The sequence below is a fragment of the Limanda limanda genome, chromosome 10 (assembly GCF_963576545.1).
Source record: "Limanda limanda chromosome 10, fLimLim1.1, whole genome shotgun sequence".
NCBI classification, from domain to species: domain Eukaryota; kingdom Metazoa; phylum Chordata; class Actinopteri; order Pleuronectiformes; family Pleuronectidae; genus Limanda; species Limanda limanda.
Window position 1 is genome coordinate 587,640 of NC_083645.1, and position 20,155 is coordinate 607,794.

A 20,155-nucleotide genomic window follows, 5' to 3' on the forward strand; every position below is an offset into this window, starting at 1 on the left:
GGCAAAAACTGCTGAGGGCTTACTTTCACCTTCTTTTAATAGAACAAATCATAGAAAAAAAGTGTTTTTGCAATTTGGTGCAGCTTGATTGATTTTAAGGCGACTATTTGGCCTCGATGAAGGTATGCACAGACAAAAACCTAACCTCTTTGGCAGGGTAAAAAACAAACATATGTAAACATAACCTCCTTTGGGGAGGTAAGTATTGTCATTCTAGAAAAAATTAGGTATGCAGATAAGACTTTCTTTATCTTGGACTTTATTTTGAAGCGTCTTAACACAGACAATTGGGTTAGAAAAGTGGAATAGGCTAACATACAGTATATAATGTACTACTGCCAGAAAATACAATACATAACCAATTTCAGATATTATAGTTACCTTAATATATACTGTATATAAAATAAGCATTGTGTAAGCCTGTTTATCATTTAACTTCACGTGTGTGCAGTAAAAAGAGAAAGCTGAATTAAATCAACATTTGGTCTGACCACCTTTTATCTTTACACCAACGTCTGTGGGACCAGACCGGACCATCTGCTGCAGGACTCCTTATCTTGTTTTGTCTCTTAACATGGTTCTGTATGACTGTGACTGGGCTTGTTGTGATGCTGTACATGGAATCTGACAAAATCCAAACCTCCTAATGGGACTGATGGCGGAGAACAATTTACACCTAAAGTGTCTAAAACTTTTGCAGTTTTGTCTGCATGCGGCCAGATGAATAAATTCAATTGTGTAAGCTTAACAGTTTAAATAGATATGATAAATACATCATAAAAACAGTATTTATGACAGAGTTATGTGCAGATAGGGAAAACTGAAAAACATTAATTTGTCACACCCTGAATTTACAATCAATCATCAGCAGGTAAATCATCCCTATATGTGTAATATGTGATGTAGAGGACAGTAAAAAAAGGGCATATCAGCACATCCAGCTACTGAATGTAATATTACAATTGTTTATTGCATAGTTCGTGTGTCGCCCTGGACCTCCAAGGCCTCCGATCATACTGAATTGCTAAAGCAGTATGCCACATGAATACAACTTACAAAAGCATAGTATCTCTTCAAATATCCAAAGTGTTTTGCAGCTGCACAGGATACCAAGTGCCATAAATCTCCAAGAGTCTTGTAAGGTTTTATCACACACAACATTTTCCAGAGGTAATCGTCTGCATTCTCATTGGCCAGTAGCAGCAACCTTTCTCTGCTGAAACACTTCCAATTGCTGCTTGTACCAATCAGGAGCCTCTGGAACATTCGTCCCAGTCTGCCCATGATCATAGCCATAAGCAACAGTTAACTCCTCGTCTTTCTGCACAGCCCTCAATGTTCGGATGCACTTGATTGGCCCAAAACGGGGATGGACAAACCTGCACAGAAGACATAACAAATCATCATGCAGTTCCCACTAAATAATAATAAAAAGAATGAAAGAAAACACACCTGGATTCAGATAATATATACAGTATATGTATGTAGATTGTAGGAAAAAAATGGAAGAGAAGTCCCTTTAAGAAACCAGATTTGAATTCACTAATTATGGATTTCAATTTGGATCTGCACCAAATTGCACACACCCATGAATATCAGTCCCCAAAGATTAAGACTTTGACTTATTCTGATATAGAGGTGTTCTATCATGACAGTTATAAAGAATTCAATGCGATAAAATATCATATGTCTATCTTAACTGACCCGCCGGTAAATAGGACACACTGTTTTTGCACTTCATCCAATATCCTGTCTATCCTGTTAATAAATGTTGACCCTGTTTGGCCCTCGACATAGTCCCAGTTTTTTTATTTTGTCCCTCTCTGTGATTGAGTTGGACACATATGCACTAGATGGTTGCAGCCAAACAACAACAATACCACTTGAAGGAATGTTATGTCATTTACAAAGTATTGAGGTGCCAAAAAGATGAGACATTCTATATGCATTTTAATACTAGATTTTTATAAATCTATAAACAAATTAAAAAAGTACAACAAATTTTACTAAGAATTTTGTTTATTAATTTCTAACTTGAGGTATCACCCAGCGGTTAGATGGCGCTTTCAGTTTATGTAAATTTTCACACATTTCCAGATTCATGAGGTCACTGTGACCTGACCACTAAAATCAACTTGAAAGTGGCAAGTGACAAATTATCAAAATGTGAAGAAATGGTAAACATATTTTATGCTCAATAGGCCAAAAACATGTTTTGAGAGGCCACCGTGACCTTGACTTTTGATCACCCAGATTGAATCAGGCAAGTCTAAAGCTGTTTTCAGACATGCAGGAAAATTGGCAAAAAATCTGCGAAAATGTACAGAACGTAAGAATGCAAGTCTCTGAGTCCCAGGCTTCGGATAAAATCTACCTTTTTTCCTGCCAGCCTCTTATTTAAATTAAAACTCTAAAAAAATATGAATGAGGCCATGACAGAATACAGTGGGATATTGCCCAGGGGATTCAACTCAAGCAGGTACGGCACGTTGATGATGTTACAGCAAATACAGAACACTGAAGATGTCAACTTGGAAAAACAACAAAATCTGAGAGCTTTTCTGCAATAAGGGCCAGCTGGCGTTGATGTGCTGTATCAATTCTCTGGAATTAAATTCATGCCATGTTCTTGCCAGAACAGCATGCTCTGGCCAGACACCACCTCTCTAAATGCTTGTTAGATGTTCCTGTTGATGTGAATCCGTCTGACTCTTAGAATCTCTTGCTTCATTCTTCAAATGTGAAAAGCAAAGTCTGAACAATGTCCACACCACATTTTCTGGAGTCATTTCAACAGCTTGTGTGAACTTTGTTACCAACTTTGAAAGGTTCCTCTCAAGGGGTTCCTAAAACTGTTAAGCTGTTGTCCATCCATGATTAACCATTGTACAGTCAATGTTTTTCTTAAAATTAAAACAGAATTTGCTTTATTATGTTCACTTGTGTGCAACTTATAAGTTTGAAAGATATACTTAACTGGTGACTTGGGTTTGAAGATTGTGTCACAACTAAATCTAATTAGCATTAAAGATTTGTAATAAATTTGAAGAAGTTCCCTCAAGGCCCTTTGGAGATATCATGTTTGTTGGTATTTAAGAGAAAATGATTAAATAAATATAAATGACAATTTTAACATTTTTAATTTTAATAAATTCATTATTATATAAACAAAGTCATCAAAATTAATCCTTTGATTAATCAATACAAAAATAGCACTAGGTGCAGTCCTGAGTTACTTGTTCAATCCTAGAAAAGTATTTTATGAGGTTGTATTAGAACTTTACTCATCTTCTCACTTAATAATTTACTCATATATTCCCAAATATGTTATGATCCTTAAACTTATAATTGCTTTATATTTTATGTTGACAATTTATACCTTTTGTTTTGTAAAACACTTTGTAAATGTATTTAATAATGTTATTATCATTGATGTGGCACTTTTCAAGTTACCGTAATAACGAGATTATAATTATAATATTAATAACAATAACTTAAAATTTCAAACATTCTAATTGTATTTTGAAAAACATGTAGACTCACGGGTCATATTTGCAGTTAGGGGTGAAGGAGTGGTTTGCCTTGTGACCCAGAGAGGCACAGTATCTCTCCGTCTGGTCCAGTGGCTGAGGGACATCAATCACAGTGTCCTCATCCAGTGAGATGGTGTTTCCATTCAGGGCCCAGTCTCTGCTGTCGACCTGAGGAGTCCATGTTTTCAACAAAGACAGACATTTGGTTTAGTAGAAACACTGGGAAAAAAACCCTAAGAAAACTAAGTATATGAATGGCACTCACAAGAGCCCTATCTTGCTATGTTAAAAAAAGTCAAATACAAAATATCCTGATACCACAACTTGATCAAAATTGTACCAGATCCTTCCACCAAGCTTTGTGATAATCTTTACACTCGTTTTTAGTGCAATCTTGTATACAACAAACGGGCAGGGGTGAAAACACGACCTCTTTGGCAGAGGTAATAAACATTTCAACTGATAACTCTTTTGAGCTATTTCAACTTCTTTGCTTGCCAGTGAACTAGTACATTGACATTGATTCAATAAAAGTGATATTTTTGCTTAAGATGCACAAACTGTAATTACCTTTTCTTTTTTACATTTGTTCAGCTAATCCACAATCTTCCCATGTAAAGATATTTCACTTGCTCTGAGTGTAATACATACCTCAGAGTGTGTAATGCGTACTCCGTTATAAAAAGCCATCACAGTGTCCGATTTGGCATCTGTCTTGGCAAACAAGCCCTGTCCGGCTCCTTTAATCATTGATGATGCCACAAACACCCTGACAAGCGGAAAACACATGGTGACAATAAGAAGAACAGTCCTCAAATTTCCACAGTAATTATCAGGGCAAGCGCATGGATAAGGCAGACCTACCTTTTGCTTTCATACGGGTCAGGAAGCAAAGTATGAGTGGCAATGCAGGTGGATGTGGACCTGTCATACGAGTACACAGGACCTTAAAACAGGGGATGTCAGATTAACGTCGTTTCCATAAACACCTCCCTCCATTGAATAAAATATACTTAGCCAGAACAATAAAGGACAACTTGACAGAAATTACAATGTGACTCACCCATATTCCAGCACATCTGATTACTACAAGTTTAACACCATGATGTTACTATTAACACCAACCATTTAGAAAAAATCAATTAATCATAAGTAACTTTTTAAGTAAAAATAAACCTGTAATGTAATGGTGTCAGACTCTGAAATGTTTGGATTTACATCACAGTAAAGTGAACACCTGAGGTTTTATACGGTTTATCATTTCCTTTTAAAAATGTTCTTTACATTAAATTACATTTTATTCAGCTGATACAATAAGTGCATTCAATCATTAGGGTACTGACCCAGAACAGCAAGAATCATGCAAGTACATTAGCTTCCACAAAGGGCTACGTGTACAAATAATATATAAGTGCAAATAAACTTAATTTTTTTTTTTTTTTTTTTGTGACAATGGTTGTTAGACCATCATCTTCTTTACCAAGGTGTAGTCGGAAGATATGTGTTTTTAGCCTGAGGTGGAAGATGTGTAGACTTTCTGCTGTCCTGATGTCAATGAGGAGCTGGTTCCACCATATGTGAGCCAGGACAGCAGGAAAGAAAGGGAAGAAGAAAGACACGTCTGTAGTAGTTTACTTCAGACAGGTTTAGGGTGGTTTTCTTGAGGAGAGGGTTCACTCTTTCCTCTTTAAGAGAGTTAGGGAAACAGCCAGTTGACAGTGAAGTGTTAATAAAATGGGTGAGAAAAGGAAAACGGTCAGGAGCAATAGATTGGAGAATATGAGAGGGGATGGGTCAAGGGGGCAGGTGGTTGGGCAGGCGGAAGACACCAGGGTAAAAACTTGATTTGGAGACAGGGGGGTGAAAGAGGAAAGACAAGGGGATGAAGATGTGGTTGATGGAAAGGTACTTTCAGAAAGTGGGTTGAAAAATAAGGAGCAGATGTCATCTATCTTTTTCGTAAAGTAATTTAATTCAAAACAACTTAATTTGTCCAAGGAGGGAAATTGAAATGTTCTGCTGCTTGAAAAACCAAAGATCAATTGAGAAAATAATTGGCTGATGAATCAATAGGATGGCTTAGTCGTTCTCTCTCCTCCCTAAAAAATATTTTTAATGACATCTACATCAGAGACACAGATACCAATGGGTAGAGTATGTGGCTAAAGCATCTGGAAAAAACAGGTCATAAAGAGGATATGTGCACTGACTGTTTGGTGGGACATCAAAGCATGACTTTCCAGTCTCGCAGGAGATCAGACTGGCAAGGCGAGCCTCAACGAGGTCGCCATCCACAAAGTTTCCAAAGAGAGCTGTGTGTCCGTCTGGGTAGATGTACGCTACAGATTCACCGGTCATCTCCCCCTCCTCATTCACCTTACCAAACACACAGCCCCCATCCTGGAAACACCACAGTAAACATCAACACACTATTCTCCATTCATGTAACCATAAACAGAATTTGATAGTGAAAAGTGAGCTCACTCACAGGGTAGGAGACCCAGCACTCCCCACAGCGGTTGTTGTCTTTATACTGGCCCTTGAAAACCAGACAGCCCTCTCCATCAAACTCCTGAGCAAGCCCATTGAGCTCCCCATCCACATACGTTCCATTGAGAACACTGCCATCTTCATACGTGTACACCCCGTGGCCCTGTAGAGCATCATCTACATAGAAACCCTCCAGGGTACTGTATGCAGGGAAAAGAAAGATAATTAACCTCCTATTCCATCACCTAAAGGCAATGATGATCAGATATGTATGATATGTTACATGTGGCGTCTATTGCACTCTCCGCCCTGGGAGAGGGATTCCTCACATGTGACTCTCTCTGAGGATTCTATGTTCTTTTTACCCTGCTTTTCCTTATTCTTGTTGAGGGTTAAGGGCAGATGAAGTTACACCAAATTGTGATCTGTGAATATGGGCTATGCAAATATTTTTTGTATTGATTGATTGATATGTAAGAATACCCTTCGTGGATAAAAGACAAAAATATTACAAATATTGCCCATTTATATACAACTTTGTTGTACAAGGTAGGTGGAGTTCTAAGTTTAACAAAAGTAGTAATGAAGCGAGAAAAAAAGCAATAGTTCATGAGAACTTAAGAAATGAGACAAGGGGACTCTAACATCACTGTGACAAGTACTAAGCTGTGGTTTGTGACTGCAGGCTCTGTCATCTCTGCTCCCCCTTATTTGGCAAAATGATGATTGATGAGAATGTAGTTGATGTTTTGGTAGATATACACTCAGTGAGCAGCTTATTAGGTACACCACGCTGGGAAGTTCCACTAAACAGCCTCATTCCTTCATGAGAAAGAATCCCATGTACTACCTCATCCGTAAGGTTCTGCTGGTATTCATTTGGTGACTGGGGAGGTCACTGAAGTTCACTGAACTCATTAACATGTTCATGAAACCAGTTTGAGATGACTTTTACTTTGTAACTTGGTGCATTATTCTGCTGGAAGCAGCCATAAAAAGACCGTAAACTGTGGCCATAAATGGATGAACATGATAGGCAACAATACTCAGCTTTTATTTGCAGCATTGTACTGCCACCACATGATAGGGTTCCTGATAATGCCTTCAGTGGGTTAACTTCTCCACTTCTGATAAAACGGGGTGTACAAGAGCTTTCCTCAGATTCTGTGGAAAGCATGTTAGGTTCAAAAGAGCACTGAGAATCACTCAGTTCAAAATAAACTGGGGGTGTAACAGTACACAAAAATCTCAGTTTGGTACGTATCTCGGTTTTGAGGTCACGGTTCGGCACATTTTTTCAGTACAGCAAAAACAAGGAATAGAAAACATTAAACTGAATTTGTATTCTTGCTTTTCAACCCTGGATCACTATGGCTGTGTTTTTCTCACCTAAGGTATTTTTACCTAAGGTATTTTTACCTAAGTAAAATAACAGAAATAAACACTAATAAATTACTAAAGAAAAATAGTAAAATAAATATCCATTAAGGTACAGCATGTATTTTCATTTGGTTGACCTGCTGGTACTTACAATGTCTCCGCCGTGGAAAACACTTGCGACAGAGCTTTATAAAGGGCTGGTGTGACTTGTTGGCAAAAATGTGGACAAGAGGGAACTTTGTAACGGGGATAGATTACTTTCAGTGTGTTTTTGAACGAGGGATGCACGATATGGATATGTCCGACACCAATAACTACATGCTTCACATGGCCAATACCGATAGTAATTTAGTGAGAAAATAGGGATGAATTCATATTCCATTGTAAACACAACAAAAACAGTTATGACTCAGTTCAAGAGAGTGTACGTTTAGTACATCAGAAAACTTGGCTGAGGAGGAAAATGCTCCTTCAAAATAATTTAAATGAATTATTTTGACATCTCAAATAAGACATGTAAATGTACTTAAATAGTAATGAAGATACACTACTGAGCTGCAAAGCTAGTAGCAGTACCATCTTTGTTGATGACAAACTCTACAGGTGACCTATGTGATTGGTAGTGTTAAAGTCCCCCCCCCCCCCTCTCGGAAGTTTTGCACATTTGTTGCAATTTACAATCAAACAGTCGCTCTAAACAAGTGTGAAAAAGTTCCACAACGGCAACGCAATTTTCCCGCTGGTATGGACCGGTATGGAAGAATGACGCCATCAGCGAGACAAGGCGCGTTTTGGTTTTAACCGGTCTATGGTTTGAAACCAGCATTCTCAACAACAGATAACGGTCGCATGTCCGCTGCTATAAAGACATCTATGTCGATCGTTATTGTTTTGACACAATTATTTGCAAGCAGCTGCTTTAATGCAGCGTGGAGCTGGGTTTAAGCGGAACTAGTCTTAACCCTCGGGTATTGCCGTTGCCAACGAGTCGGCATGTTCGATGCGCTCCAGCTACATACAAGGCAGAAGGAGCATGATGTTGGCTGTTGTATGATTTACTTATCACTTGTTGCCTTACAGCAGACTTAAATGATGAGGGACATGAGGGTCATTTGCTTAAGTTGTCCCTCGTAATTTGAGACACACATAAAATAAGTTCCGCACGTGGACTCTCTGCATTTGTTTGGTACACGTGCGTAATTGACCGAAAGGCTAGTACCGGAAATGGTCGGTTCGGATACATGTACCATTATGTCCCTACAATATACCATTTCACCAGATGAGGCTGGCTGCCTTTCATATATTGGAAACAGTCATTATGTCCACTGTGCTTTATAATTTTACCATGAAGTAAACCTGTGACTTGAACTGAGTTCTTTGGCTCAGTTGTCTGGAAGATCACAAGTCTCCACTGTGCTTCAAACATGCCTGGTTATGCATTTATTCATGATAAATATCGGATCATTTTCTATCAATTATCTTGATTCTATGTCACAGTTTAACAGAGCACGCTTGCATGATTTATGAGTGATCAAGATTCACATTTTTCTTATCTTTATGGTACCTTCCATCAAAGAAGAAGAACTTGCCCCTTCCATTCTTCTCTCCATGGGTGAAGTGTCCCTCAAAACGATCACTGGATGAGTAGGTCAGAGTGCAGAAACCATGGGGCTGACCATCGTCATCCAATGGACCTGCACATGTACACTTGAAGTTAAGTCATTTGACTTCACAGCTGACTCACTCAAACAACTCTCCATTCTCCTACAATTCCACTCCAAGTCCTGAGACAATATCCCACTTAACCAAACAGCTGCTGAGGATCATACAATCAAAACTATGATGCAATGGTTCATCACAATGAGGGAGCTATTTCACATTACAGTCATTGAATCTATTGTTAATATACAAATATGGATAAGTGCAGCTTTGCATTCTTCTTTTAATTCCCGCGTGTAGCAGCTCTCAACTCTACATTTAGAAACTTAACTAACGGAGAGTTGCAGCTCATTGTCGTTTTCACTTCTTCAAATATGACCAATACAAATGTCTCAGCAGCAGTAGTATGGCCCCACCTATGCATTAGCATGCTGCGTTGCTAACTGTGATGTGGAATGCACGTGTAACAGACTGTGAAATCATACATTAACCTCTCATGCAGGCAGCGGGACACACACATGACCCGGGCCGCACTCTGCCGCCTGTCAAGCGGGTTCACTACTGAAATAAAGTCCCTGGCGCGGGCCTGCAGTGCGACTGACTCGTGGAGATTTACGGAGAACTGACACGAGAAGCTGTGGGTGGCAGAGAAATGTTGCATATGACCAGCATTCCTTTGAGTACAATAAACAGAAATAAGTAAAAGTAAGACAACGCTTACCTTCCACCAGCTCCTCTAAATTTTCCTCATCGCTCTCCATGCTGCGGGATGTGCAGCACACCAGCCCCGACTGGCTGTCTCTCCATACACCCGAGCGTCATTCACTGTAAAACTGCCACATGTTGCATTCTTTCTATTCCTGTCCTTATTTAACCCAGCTGAAATGAGGCAAAAATGCTGCCAATTCGCCTCATCCGGTAAATAATTCAATTCGATTGGATTTCTGCTAAAAGTTATGTAGCATCTTGACAGAAGTTATGTGAGGGCAACTTTCATGGAGAAGCAAGTTGAAATCAAACATTAACTGGTTAAGGCAGCTATTAAAACAGTGTTAGCATTAATAAACAGTTTGATTTAGACCATCAGAGCATACAATGCACCACACATCCCAGTCTTATTGATCGAGTACCCCCTCAATTTCAGATTAATAGTTAATTGCAATTAAGAAATAACAAAATACATTTTCATGAAATCGGAATTATTGTGAATGTCATTAAGCATGCAGTCTTTAAAGGTGTCAATCTCAATATACTTAGATTAGATCAACTCCTTTAAAGACTGGTGTGACATCATCATCTAATTTTTAACATAAAAAAGACGAAGGAGATGATATTCGACCCCAGAGAGGTGAGACTCCATGACTCTGTGACAATGCTATCGAGCAGATGAGCACTTTTAAATATCTGGGCATACAGCTGGACTGTAATCTGGAATGTTGTGCCCATGTAGACTTTCTGTGTGGAAAGCTAGCTCAAAGGCTGCACCTCCTATGCTGACTTAGACTATTCAATGTGAGCGTTGTCAATATTTTATGCTGCTTTGCTAGAAAGCATAATTAGGTATGCAATGGCAGCATGGTATGGCTAAAATCAAAAAATTTGAGAGCATTTTTAAACGGCTGTGAAGGTGATGGGCAAAAAGGACTATACTTCCCCTTAGACCATCTATGAAGGTTCTGGAGTCAGACTGGCACACAGATCCTTAATGAGCCGTTATTTCCATTATAATCTATCTCTATACTTTAATTTCTCTACTATTGTATTATCTCCTCTACTTTTATTTGAAAATTTCCGTTATAAGTTACTCACCACATGAAGATTTTACACAATGAATAGTATAACAAGTTCTTTTTAGTGTGAAGTTAGGGGTCACATGTATGATGTTTATAATTTCAGTTAATTTAAAATTAACACAATTCTATTCTAGTGGGTGTATTATTGTATATTGTAAATCCTTCCTATTGTCAAAAACCTGAAAAGGCCTGAAAACATTCATATTGTTGTGGACAGTAAAAATAGGACATATCAACAGGAGAGACAGATTAACATTAGTGACATCAAATAACAACTGTAAGAAATACTAACGTTCAGCTCTGGGCATGTACAAAAAACAAGGCTTGTCAGATGAGAGTGGTATTAGAAAAATCATTAAGACCCACACTCCAGTTTAGAAGGAGGCGGTAATGCACCCATAAGGTGTTTGCTAACCGCCACAGTAAAGAAGAAGAAGAAGAAGAAGAAGAAGAAGAAGAAGAAGAAGAAGAAGAAGAAGAAGAAGAAGAAGAAGAAGAAGAAGAAGAAGAAGAAGAAGAAGAAGAAGAAGAAGAAGAAGAAGAAGAAGAAGAAGAAGAAGAATTCAGTTTCTTTGGAGTCTCATATCACCCCCTGGTGGCCGTATAGGTTACTGAGCTGATAATAGTGAACTGGAAATATCGGACAAAGCTGTGTGAAATTACTTCAACCTTTCACACTTTCTGTCAACATTCTACATTTCAGCACAACCGTTGTGGTTTTCCACGTCGTGAGGTGTGTTCAGATTCCACAGCACTGTTTGTTCGATAGTGAGTGTTGGCATGCTAGCAGCTCGGTGCCTTGTATACCGCAGGCTCTTCTGGTAGCGCAGCCACCATACATGACAGTGGAGATGATGGGATATATACGGACCATGTACTGGGACTTGGGTTGTTTTTGGATGAACATTATCTTGTCATTTGACGACGCCCTAACCTAAATTAGTGAATCTGTATGGAGTGTTTGGAAAGTCACCTACAAATAATACGAAAGTTTCATGTTGTGTAATGAACAGTGACTTCAGACCAATGACTGTATTTAAACCTCTAAACCTCTTCATTTACACTGCTCCAAAAAATGAAGGGAACACTTAATCATCACAGTATAACACCAGGTCAGTTAAACGTCAAATTAATTGTTTTTGTTGAATCATTTGTTCATCAAGATCTGATGTGTGATTTAAGTGTTCCCTTAGTTTGTACATTCTATGCTCCCGACCTGTCAGGAAAGCTCTACTATGTGTATCTTGTTCTGTAAACCCAGAACACTGAACAGATGAAATGGTACTTCCTCAATCTTTATAGTCTCCCCACTCAGGAAGATGAGATCAGTGTGTGGCGTTTGACTATTTCATGGCTGCAGGTGACCAGGCTGAGCTGGAAGAGAAGACGAGGCTCATCAACCAGGTTTTGGAGCTTCAGCACACTTTAGAAGGTATCATAACCATACACACACGCACACAGAAACACACGAACAACAGAATCCTGTTTTGAGTCAAATTGTCCATCTACCAAACACTAGCAATTACTTGACCAAAGTCTTCATCTTAATATCCCTTTGAGTGGTATTGACATCAAAATTTATTCTGCAAGACCTACAAGACTATTCACACCCAGACTGGTGAGATGGCAGGTTGAACCATGGTTTGATAACATCAAGTCACTCTGTTACTGATGATGTCTCATGTGATAATTTTCCACTCCAAATTGATATCGCTGTCATGATCTCTGTACTTCATCCAGCCGTCAGCTTTCTCTTTAGGGTTTGTTGTAACCAGAGCAATGGCCGAGGCTGAACACAAACTTCACCTGACCATCTGCAGATAACGAAGAGGTCGCTTGGTTGGTAGAGAGATCACGTCTTTCCTTCTTTCTTTAAAATTGATAGATGTACATGAAACAAAACACGTACTATAACACATAAGCAGAAAACACAGCATATAACAATTCACAACCATCTTTAAATAAGCTCAGATAACATCAACAGCATTGTACTGAAGCAAAAACAATCTTCAATCACCTCAACAAATATAAATGGTAAATGGTCTGTTTTGTAACGGGTGAGAAATGGGTTGCTGTTTAGAGGACGATTATACCATTATACCATTACCACCAGGGGCCTGTACTACGAAATGAGTTTAACCATATTCTGATTTAATTCACAGTTATCAAATGAATTCTGGGTTGACAAGCTGTAGTTCAGTGACTGTGTTTTATGGTACTTTGAAGCTGGTTAAGATGTTGGTTTGTTGAGTCTGCGCCAACTGAATCAGCATCATGTGAGAATGCATGTCCACGTGCATCAAGAGGGCTTATACGGCAGGGCAAACCTGTGCACTGTATTTCACAGAGGAAGAGTGCAGGTTGATTCTGAGCAGATGATATGAAACTGTGACACGGAACAAAGTCATAAGTGACCAAGTTAATTCACAAGAAGATGTTTTTGTCACTTAATTTGTAATATCATTGACATGTAAGTGCAGTAATTAAGTGAAAATTATGACAATACCTGAATTAACATAGTTAACACAAATATTAACACTGAATTAACACCTGCATTCAATTTCTCTCTGATAATAAATTAAGTGAGTTTCCCTGAATGGTAAATGGTAAATGGTTTTGTATTTATAAAGCGCTGTTCTAGTCTTTTATGACCACTCTAAGCGCTTTACAGTACAGTTTTACATTCACCCATTCACACACACATTCATACAGTGCATATATTCACAGCACTTTGTTATTCTATGGGGGGCCATTCAGGGTTCAGCATCTTGCCCAAGGACACTTCGGCATGCAGATGGGTCAGACTTGGGATCGAACTGCCGACCTTCAGGTTGGAGGACGACCAATCTACCCCTCAGCCACAACCGCCCAAATTTAAAAAAAAATAATGATCCTTCCGCACTTGGTCAGTAGATTGTCTGCTGTTGAATTAGATATTATGTTTATGAGTATAAGTATTTACTTGATTCTAACAATAATTTGTATCTGCAACCACATTGGAAAGTTTACCTGCAGCAAATTTAGGATGAAATATAAAAACATTCAATTTCATTTGCAACTCAAAACGGAGTAGTTTTGAGCATAAGTTTCCTTGGCAGCATACCTCGGGTTAACATAACCTCATTTTGTAGGTACTCCAGTCATACGTCACGAAGTTACCTCGGAAGTTACCCTGATAAGCCCGAAACCTTGCTTTGTAGTACAGGCCCCAAAACTGGGCCTGGCTGTTGGTCAGTGAATGGAGCTGGTTGTCCTTTAACTAGAAGATTGTCAGCTCGATCCCAGTCATCTCCATTCTGCAGGCTGAAGTGTCCTTAAGCAAGATACTGAATCCCACAAATTGGCCACTTTATTAGAATTATTGCTGCCCATAAATGCAAAAAACTGTACTGTAAAGCACTGAGTGGGTATCAAGAGGTGAACTCATTATATAAATACAAAGCCATGTAAATCCTCTGTTGCAACCCTAAAGGGATAGTTCACCCCAAAATTAAAATTTGTTCATTATCTACTCACAGCTAGGCCGATGGAGGGATGGCTGAAATTTTTGAGTCCACAAAACATTTTTGGAGTTTCAGGGGTAACCAGTGTTGCAGCCAAATCCAATACAATTGAAATAAATGGTGTCCACTTCTTCAATCGTAAAAAAACATAAAATGTTGTCCATATTTGTCCATAAGTCCCGACAAAAGACCACAGAAAGTCCAGAGGAGGTGCTGTGAGAAAAACAGCAGGATATCCTCCATAGCAAGTGGACGATGATGACGTTACATAAAAAATAATAAAGAAAGCAAATATCGGAAGATGAAAAAGCGGTGCCATACACATAGAAGACAGACAAAGATGTCAAGAGAGCTTTTGTTGATATTGTCCAACGGTGGTTTTGGTGTGATCTCCGCAGCAGAATTAACAAGTCACATCCTGCCTCTGCCTGCTTCACCACCCCTTGCCTGAACAATCCAGAGATTTCTGTGCCGTTGAGAACATGTCTGAGCAGAAAACCTTTTGCTGCGTTGTTCATGTGTAACAGGCAACCTACAAAGAAAGTCTGGACCCAATTCTTAGGACATCTACTGTCTGAGACATTGCAGCCCCCCTCTCCCTTTTTAACAGTAGTACTTGCAGAGAGGAGAGATTCTAAGTTGTTTCTCCTGTTGCTCCGCCACAAACATTTAATCAGATTCTCAAATTTATATTATATAAAGTTAATAATTAGTGATGGAGCTTTCTGTAGTTAAATTGAAATTATCAATATGTTTCTCCATATCACATTTGTGTTTTTTCTTTTTCTCAGTGGCTTCAATGGATACTGTTTGACAAAATTCATCTTGTTTTCTACATTCGTGGATATAGACTTGTCAGGGAAACACCTCATTTTGTTTTTTGTGGTGGGATCTAATCTTTTGTACATCTGTATGAGTCCCTAATCATAGCTTTCCTACTGTTTTGTATGGACTGGTTGCATGGAATTGATTTTAATAATAGCAAATTAAAGGGAAATAAAAGTCAGGAAGCAAATATTAATGGCAATGTTACAGCAGCTACAGTTATTTACATCTTTTTTGTTCACCCCAACCCTAATGTACAAAGCAGAAGACAACTAATGGTCAAATGCTTGACAGAGCAGGTGAGTGGGTCGCAAGTATGTTCATTTGCAGGGATAAGTGAAGCAAATAAAGGGGGGGGGGGGGGGTAGGGAACTGGTATCTCTGTTGGGTATGTAAACACACAAAACTGTGTTGAACAGACATCCATCTGTCCATCCATTTGGGGCGGGGCTAAACCCTAAACATACCACCGTGTTTGATCATAATTTCCAAGTAATGCTTGTAAATAATGATGAATGTACCTGCCCAACAGCACTTATTATTTCTGCAGTCAGGCACAGCTGAATTAAAAAGACAGAAAGTAAGTGATATAATGTGGTTGTACAAATAAGTGCTTATCTTAGTCTGTTTTGCAGCAGGCTGTGCTGTGTGATCAATGCAAACACCATGTTTTGGTTCACCGAAAAAAGGAAAATTCACCACTATACAGATGGAGGGGTTGGTGATGTGTTTGAGTCCACAAAACACTTCTGGATTCTTGGGGTAAACATTATTGCAGCCGAATACGATACAATTGATGTTCCCGGTGACTTGTACTTGCATAATAAAACAATAGAAACAAATGACATGCCTCCATATTGCTCATGATGTGTCTGCAAGCCCAGACATTCATATTAGACTCAAAGGTCATTTAAACTGTGTTTGAAGCATAAAGATCCAGTGGTACAATGCACTAGCGGACATAGCCACACAAAGGTGTTTGTGAAAGTACCTCGAAGAATGATATCAGCAGAGCAAAAACATCCTGTCAAAGACGTCGTTTTGAGCTGAATATGAATGTAGGGGCTTGCAGACACTTGGATGACACCACACAAGCAGTATGGAGGCCCTATGTCTTTTCTGTTGTTTTATTACACCTGAAGTGTAGGTTGCTGGTTACTTCAATAGTATCAGATTTGCCTCTAACAAGTGTTACCCCTGAGAATCCAGAAGTGTTGTGAACTCAAACACTTCACCCATTCCCGCAATCGTCATAGTGGTGAGTGAACTTTAATTTTTCGGTGAACTATCCCTGCAAGCAGAATGACATGTTATCTGGTCGATCAGTCATGAATGAAACAGCATATCAACTTTTTGATGTATATCTTTTTCTTAGACCTGTCTTCCCAGGTGGATGCTGTCAAAGAGGAAAACCTGAAGCTAAGGTCGGAGAACCAGGTTCCGGGTCAGTATATTGAGAACCTTATTTCTGCCTCCAGTGTCTTCCAGACCAGTGAGATCAAGAGCAAACAAAAGTAAGGAGAAAATTCCAAACCTGAACCCAGCACCTAATACCAAAGCAGCCTGGAAGACTGGACTCTGATGTCAACATTACAGACTCATTACAGACTATTAGAGCTTAATCCTAAAACATGTGAAATATCTTATACTACAGGTGGAGGCATTTGCAATTACTTTCATATGTGCTGAAGTTGGCAATGAATAGGATACAAAAATTCTATAACTGGAGCCTGTTTTTTATTCAGGTAGGGAAAATCAGTTTGATGTGATCTGATCACAAGTAGATGTAAGTGCAGTTAATGACACAAATCAACAACAAAAAATCAATACAATAGTAAGCCCTTGGTTACTTACAGTGACTTCACTCATTAATCGCTCTAATCTGACATCAATATGGAGGAAACTAATAAGCCATTTGATCAGACTTTCCTTTCATCTGTGGGCCAGATTTCTGTGATTCAGCCTCTGAACAACAGCATTCACACCTGCCACCCTTTTTAGAGGTAACTTGTTTAACTTCACCTTCCTTGGTTGACCTTGTTTCCATGTAGGTAGCTGTTGAGGGATCATGTCATTGACACTGCACATCCCCACTGTGTAACAAAAAATCTCCCTTTCCTTTCTTTTTTATTGGGTCAGTATTGGCCGTAAAGCCTAAAGGCCCATTTGTCAGCACAAGTTCACTCTGCTTCTTGTAGGTTACACTGCATTTGTACATCAGTAACATTGGTTGTTTTGTTACTCATTTTAAATTACTTTATTTTAATAAAGTGAGGATTATCTTTGATGAGTCATGTTTCCTAATTTAATCATCGGTTTATTCAATGTTTCACATGCTCATTGTCACTAAGGGTGCTCACAATGACAAGTGACCTGCGACTTGTCGTTCTGCACCTCATCTCCACCTGTAGGTTTGTGTTGGATAAATATTAGATGCACTTTAACTGATAGTGTACAGTCATAGGTTCAATGAATCTAGAGTGAGAGTATTGGCCTTTTTATACTAAACTATTTAAGAGGATCTCATTTCCCATAAACATCGTAAAACACACACTATTAGTGCTATGAAGTTTAATGGACAGAGATCATTGAAGTGCTGTTAACACTCTATTGTGTGCTTTGTGAATACGACTGTTTAGATCAGCCCAAACTTTGGTTTGTCCTGAGCAGCTTTACTGTATCTGCCCAATTTGGCAGTTTTGTCCTTAAAAAAAAGCTCAGTAATTTCCTAAACCTGCTGCTCACAGTAGTTTTTATCAAATGTTACTCAGACAGGAGGAAATATTGGGCTGTGCAGTGAGCATTTATGGCAGCAGGACTGAGTTACAAGAAATACATCTGAATCCCTGGTGATTCTTCATAGCCTACACCAGGTTTTGGAGTCACACACAGTACTTCTCTGTTTTGGATTTATTTACAATAATGATATTGAATGTGACCAACTTTAACCCCGTGGTGTAATCCTCTCTGTTCCTTGCCACAACGGGAAAACAAAATGTGTACAGTCCAGGTAAGGACCGCTTACTATAAGACCACTGGTCTCGAACAGTAACGTTCTTAGGAGGAATGTGCACAGACACATTCTCTTCCTTGCATCCCTCCAGACTGCAGTGTTTCTTCGGTGTTGTTTGTTGTGGTAAGCTTGTGGTAGCTAACAAGCTGCTAGCTCAGCAACATGTCTGCCTGATGTCACGTTTGGTGTGGAAGGAGGGGGAGTTGGGGAGCGGGGTTGGTGAGTTCGGAGGCTGCACTGGTACCAGCTGGGTGGGGCTGAGAGGAGAGTGCGATTTCAAGATGACATCATATGGAATAGGAAGTACGAAACGCGACCTCTCAATAACATATTTCTTAGAACGGACTGAGTGAAAAGGTCAGCTGAGGGACTGTTTTCATACTTTGAAGGTCCCTACTGACCCCCTTCAAGTAATTATGGATAGTAAAAGCCCCAAAAATGTTTTTTACACAATATGGGCCCTTTAATATTGCAAAGAAAAGAAGAAGTTTGATATATTTTCTTTCTTACAACAAAATCATTGTAATACATTATACAGGTTCTCTGAAGGCAGTAGCATTGGCAATTTGGTCAGTTCACAACATGTTGCAGATAAAGTAAGTGACGTCAGATTGGCAATTCTAAACGTCTTTCCCCACAGACAATAGACAGTGAAGGCATCTCAGGTCTCCTATGTAGTAAAACGTCTTTGTCCAGCAGGAGGCAGGTTTGTTCAGGAGAAGCACTGGACTGGATGCCAGCAAGTTTGCATACTAGTCCTCAAATTTAATGTGAATCTGACAGACAAGAACAAGAGTGTTAGGTTGCAGAACTACGTGATGAACAGTTTAAATAATATCGTCCAACATTCCAACTGCTTTGGATTTTGTATTTAAAATCTCTACAATGAACATTAGGTAATGTCAGGCACACAGTAATAAGATAAAAAAAATAAAGATAATAAATAACTTGAATATATTGCAGTAGAATAGTCAGACATGACAGGCTTTTTTCAGTTGACCTACTTATTTATGTATTTTCACTAAACACGAAAGGGAATATGCTGAAGTGTCATCTAGCTGGCAGGTGTGGCGTGCTGCAACAGTTAATAGTTGGCAACACTTTCAACTAGCTAATCCATCTGAGACCACATTCATGCAACTTCTGTTTTGTTCGTTAAACTCCTTCATGTCTGTGTCTCCTTTTCAGTCTTGGACCACAGGAGGATGAGTTCAGGGCACTGTGCAGAGGATAATGTAAAGTGAGTGGCAATGTGCATTGCCAGGCAGTGGCAGATGTGACCAGCAATTTGCAGCCTGGTTCTGTGACACTGATCTATACTAAACAGCATAGAAACAGAAAAAGTCAAGCTAACCATCTCACTATTATAAAGCTTGCTCATCCAATTACTATAGTGGCAAGCAGCATGGAGAGAGCCAGGTGGTCTATTCTTAGTGTAAAGTTGTGTCAAAATAGAAATAATAGCCACACATTTAAATTGACAATGTAGATGAGTAGACAGACATTTATGAAAATGCAACTGGGATCATAACCTTCAAAATTTTTTGAGAAATTCCTGGACTCTGAATTAATTAGTTTGAGGTGCTTTTTGGATCAGGATTTATGTGGAAAAAAAAATACAAAATCTCACAGGCTCTCTCTTCGCAGATATTAAAATGCCTTTATGGTCACGGTATGGTCATGAGGACCAACAAATTGGATCATAACCGTGTCCATTTAAATTTGTGGCCTAGAAGTCTCTGTAAGAGTTACTCTGATGACTGATGTCAACTTCATTGTGCTCAAAACTGAGTTGGAGACAGGATGTGGGGAATCTAATTAGGTTGCAGACTGAGTTGTTTAATGCTAAACACATGTAAAGAATGCAGCTGTTAACAAAAGAATGCACTTATTTGCGTTGAGTGTTGCTGCATTATTCACATTTTTCTAGTTCACTTAAAACAACTCATGTTCAATGAG

The 20,155-nt window shown here is 39.0% G+C and overlaps 2 protein-coding genes across 3 annotated transcripts; one reads left to right on the plus strand and one right to left on the minus strand.

The window, feature by feature from the left end:
* Nucleotides 1-255: 255 nt before the first annotated feature.
* On the minus strand, nucleotides 256-10,044 carry setd7 (SET domain containing 7, histone lysine methyltransferase). 2 transcript variants are annotated; one of them, XM_061079900.1, is made up of 9 exons: nucleotides 9,784-9,854; nucleotides 9,554-9,697; nucleotides 8,968-9,097; nucleotides 6,022-6,223; nucleotides 5,744-5,933; nucleotides 4,398-4,479; nucleotides 4,185-4,302; nucleotides 3,544-3,701; nucleotides 256-1,379 (listed from the first exon to the last, which is right to left on the minus strand). In XM_061079900.1, exons 2-9 carry the CDS (start codon nucleotides 9,558-9,560, stop codon nucleotides 1,187-1,189), a joined length of 1,080 nt encoding a protein of 359 aa, XP_060935883.1. In that variant the 5' UTR covers nucleotides 9,561-9,697; nucleotides 9,784-9,854; the 3' UTR covers nucleotides 256-1,186. The 2 variants fall into 2 exon arrangements, with proteins under 2 accessions (XP_060935883.1, XP_060935882.1); XM_061079899.1 differs by lacking the exon at nucleotides 9,554-9,697 and having other exon boundaries at nucleotides 9,784-10,044.
* On the plus strand, nucleotides 7,991-16,701 carry LOC133011956 (short coiled-coil protein B-like). The gene is made up of 3 exons (XM_061079901.1): nucleotides 7,991-8,015; nucleotides 12,216-12,287; nucleotides 16,559-16,701. The coding sequence occupies exons 1-3, from the start codon at nucleotides 7,991-7,993 to the stop codon at nucleotides 16,699-16,701; spliced, it is 240 nt and encodes a 79-aa protein (XP_060935884.1).
* Nucleotides 16,702-20,155: the final 3,454 nt, after the last annotated feature.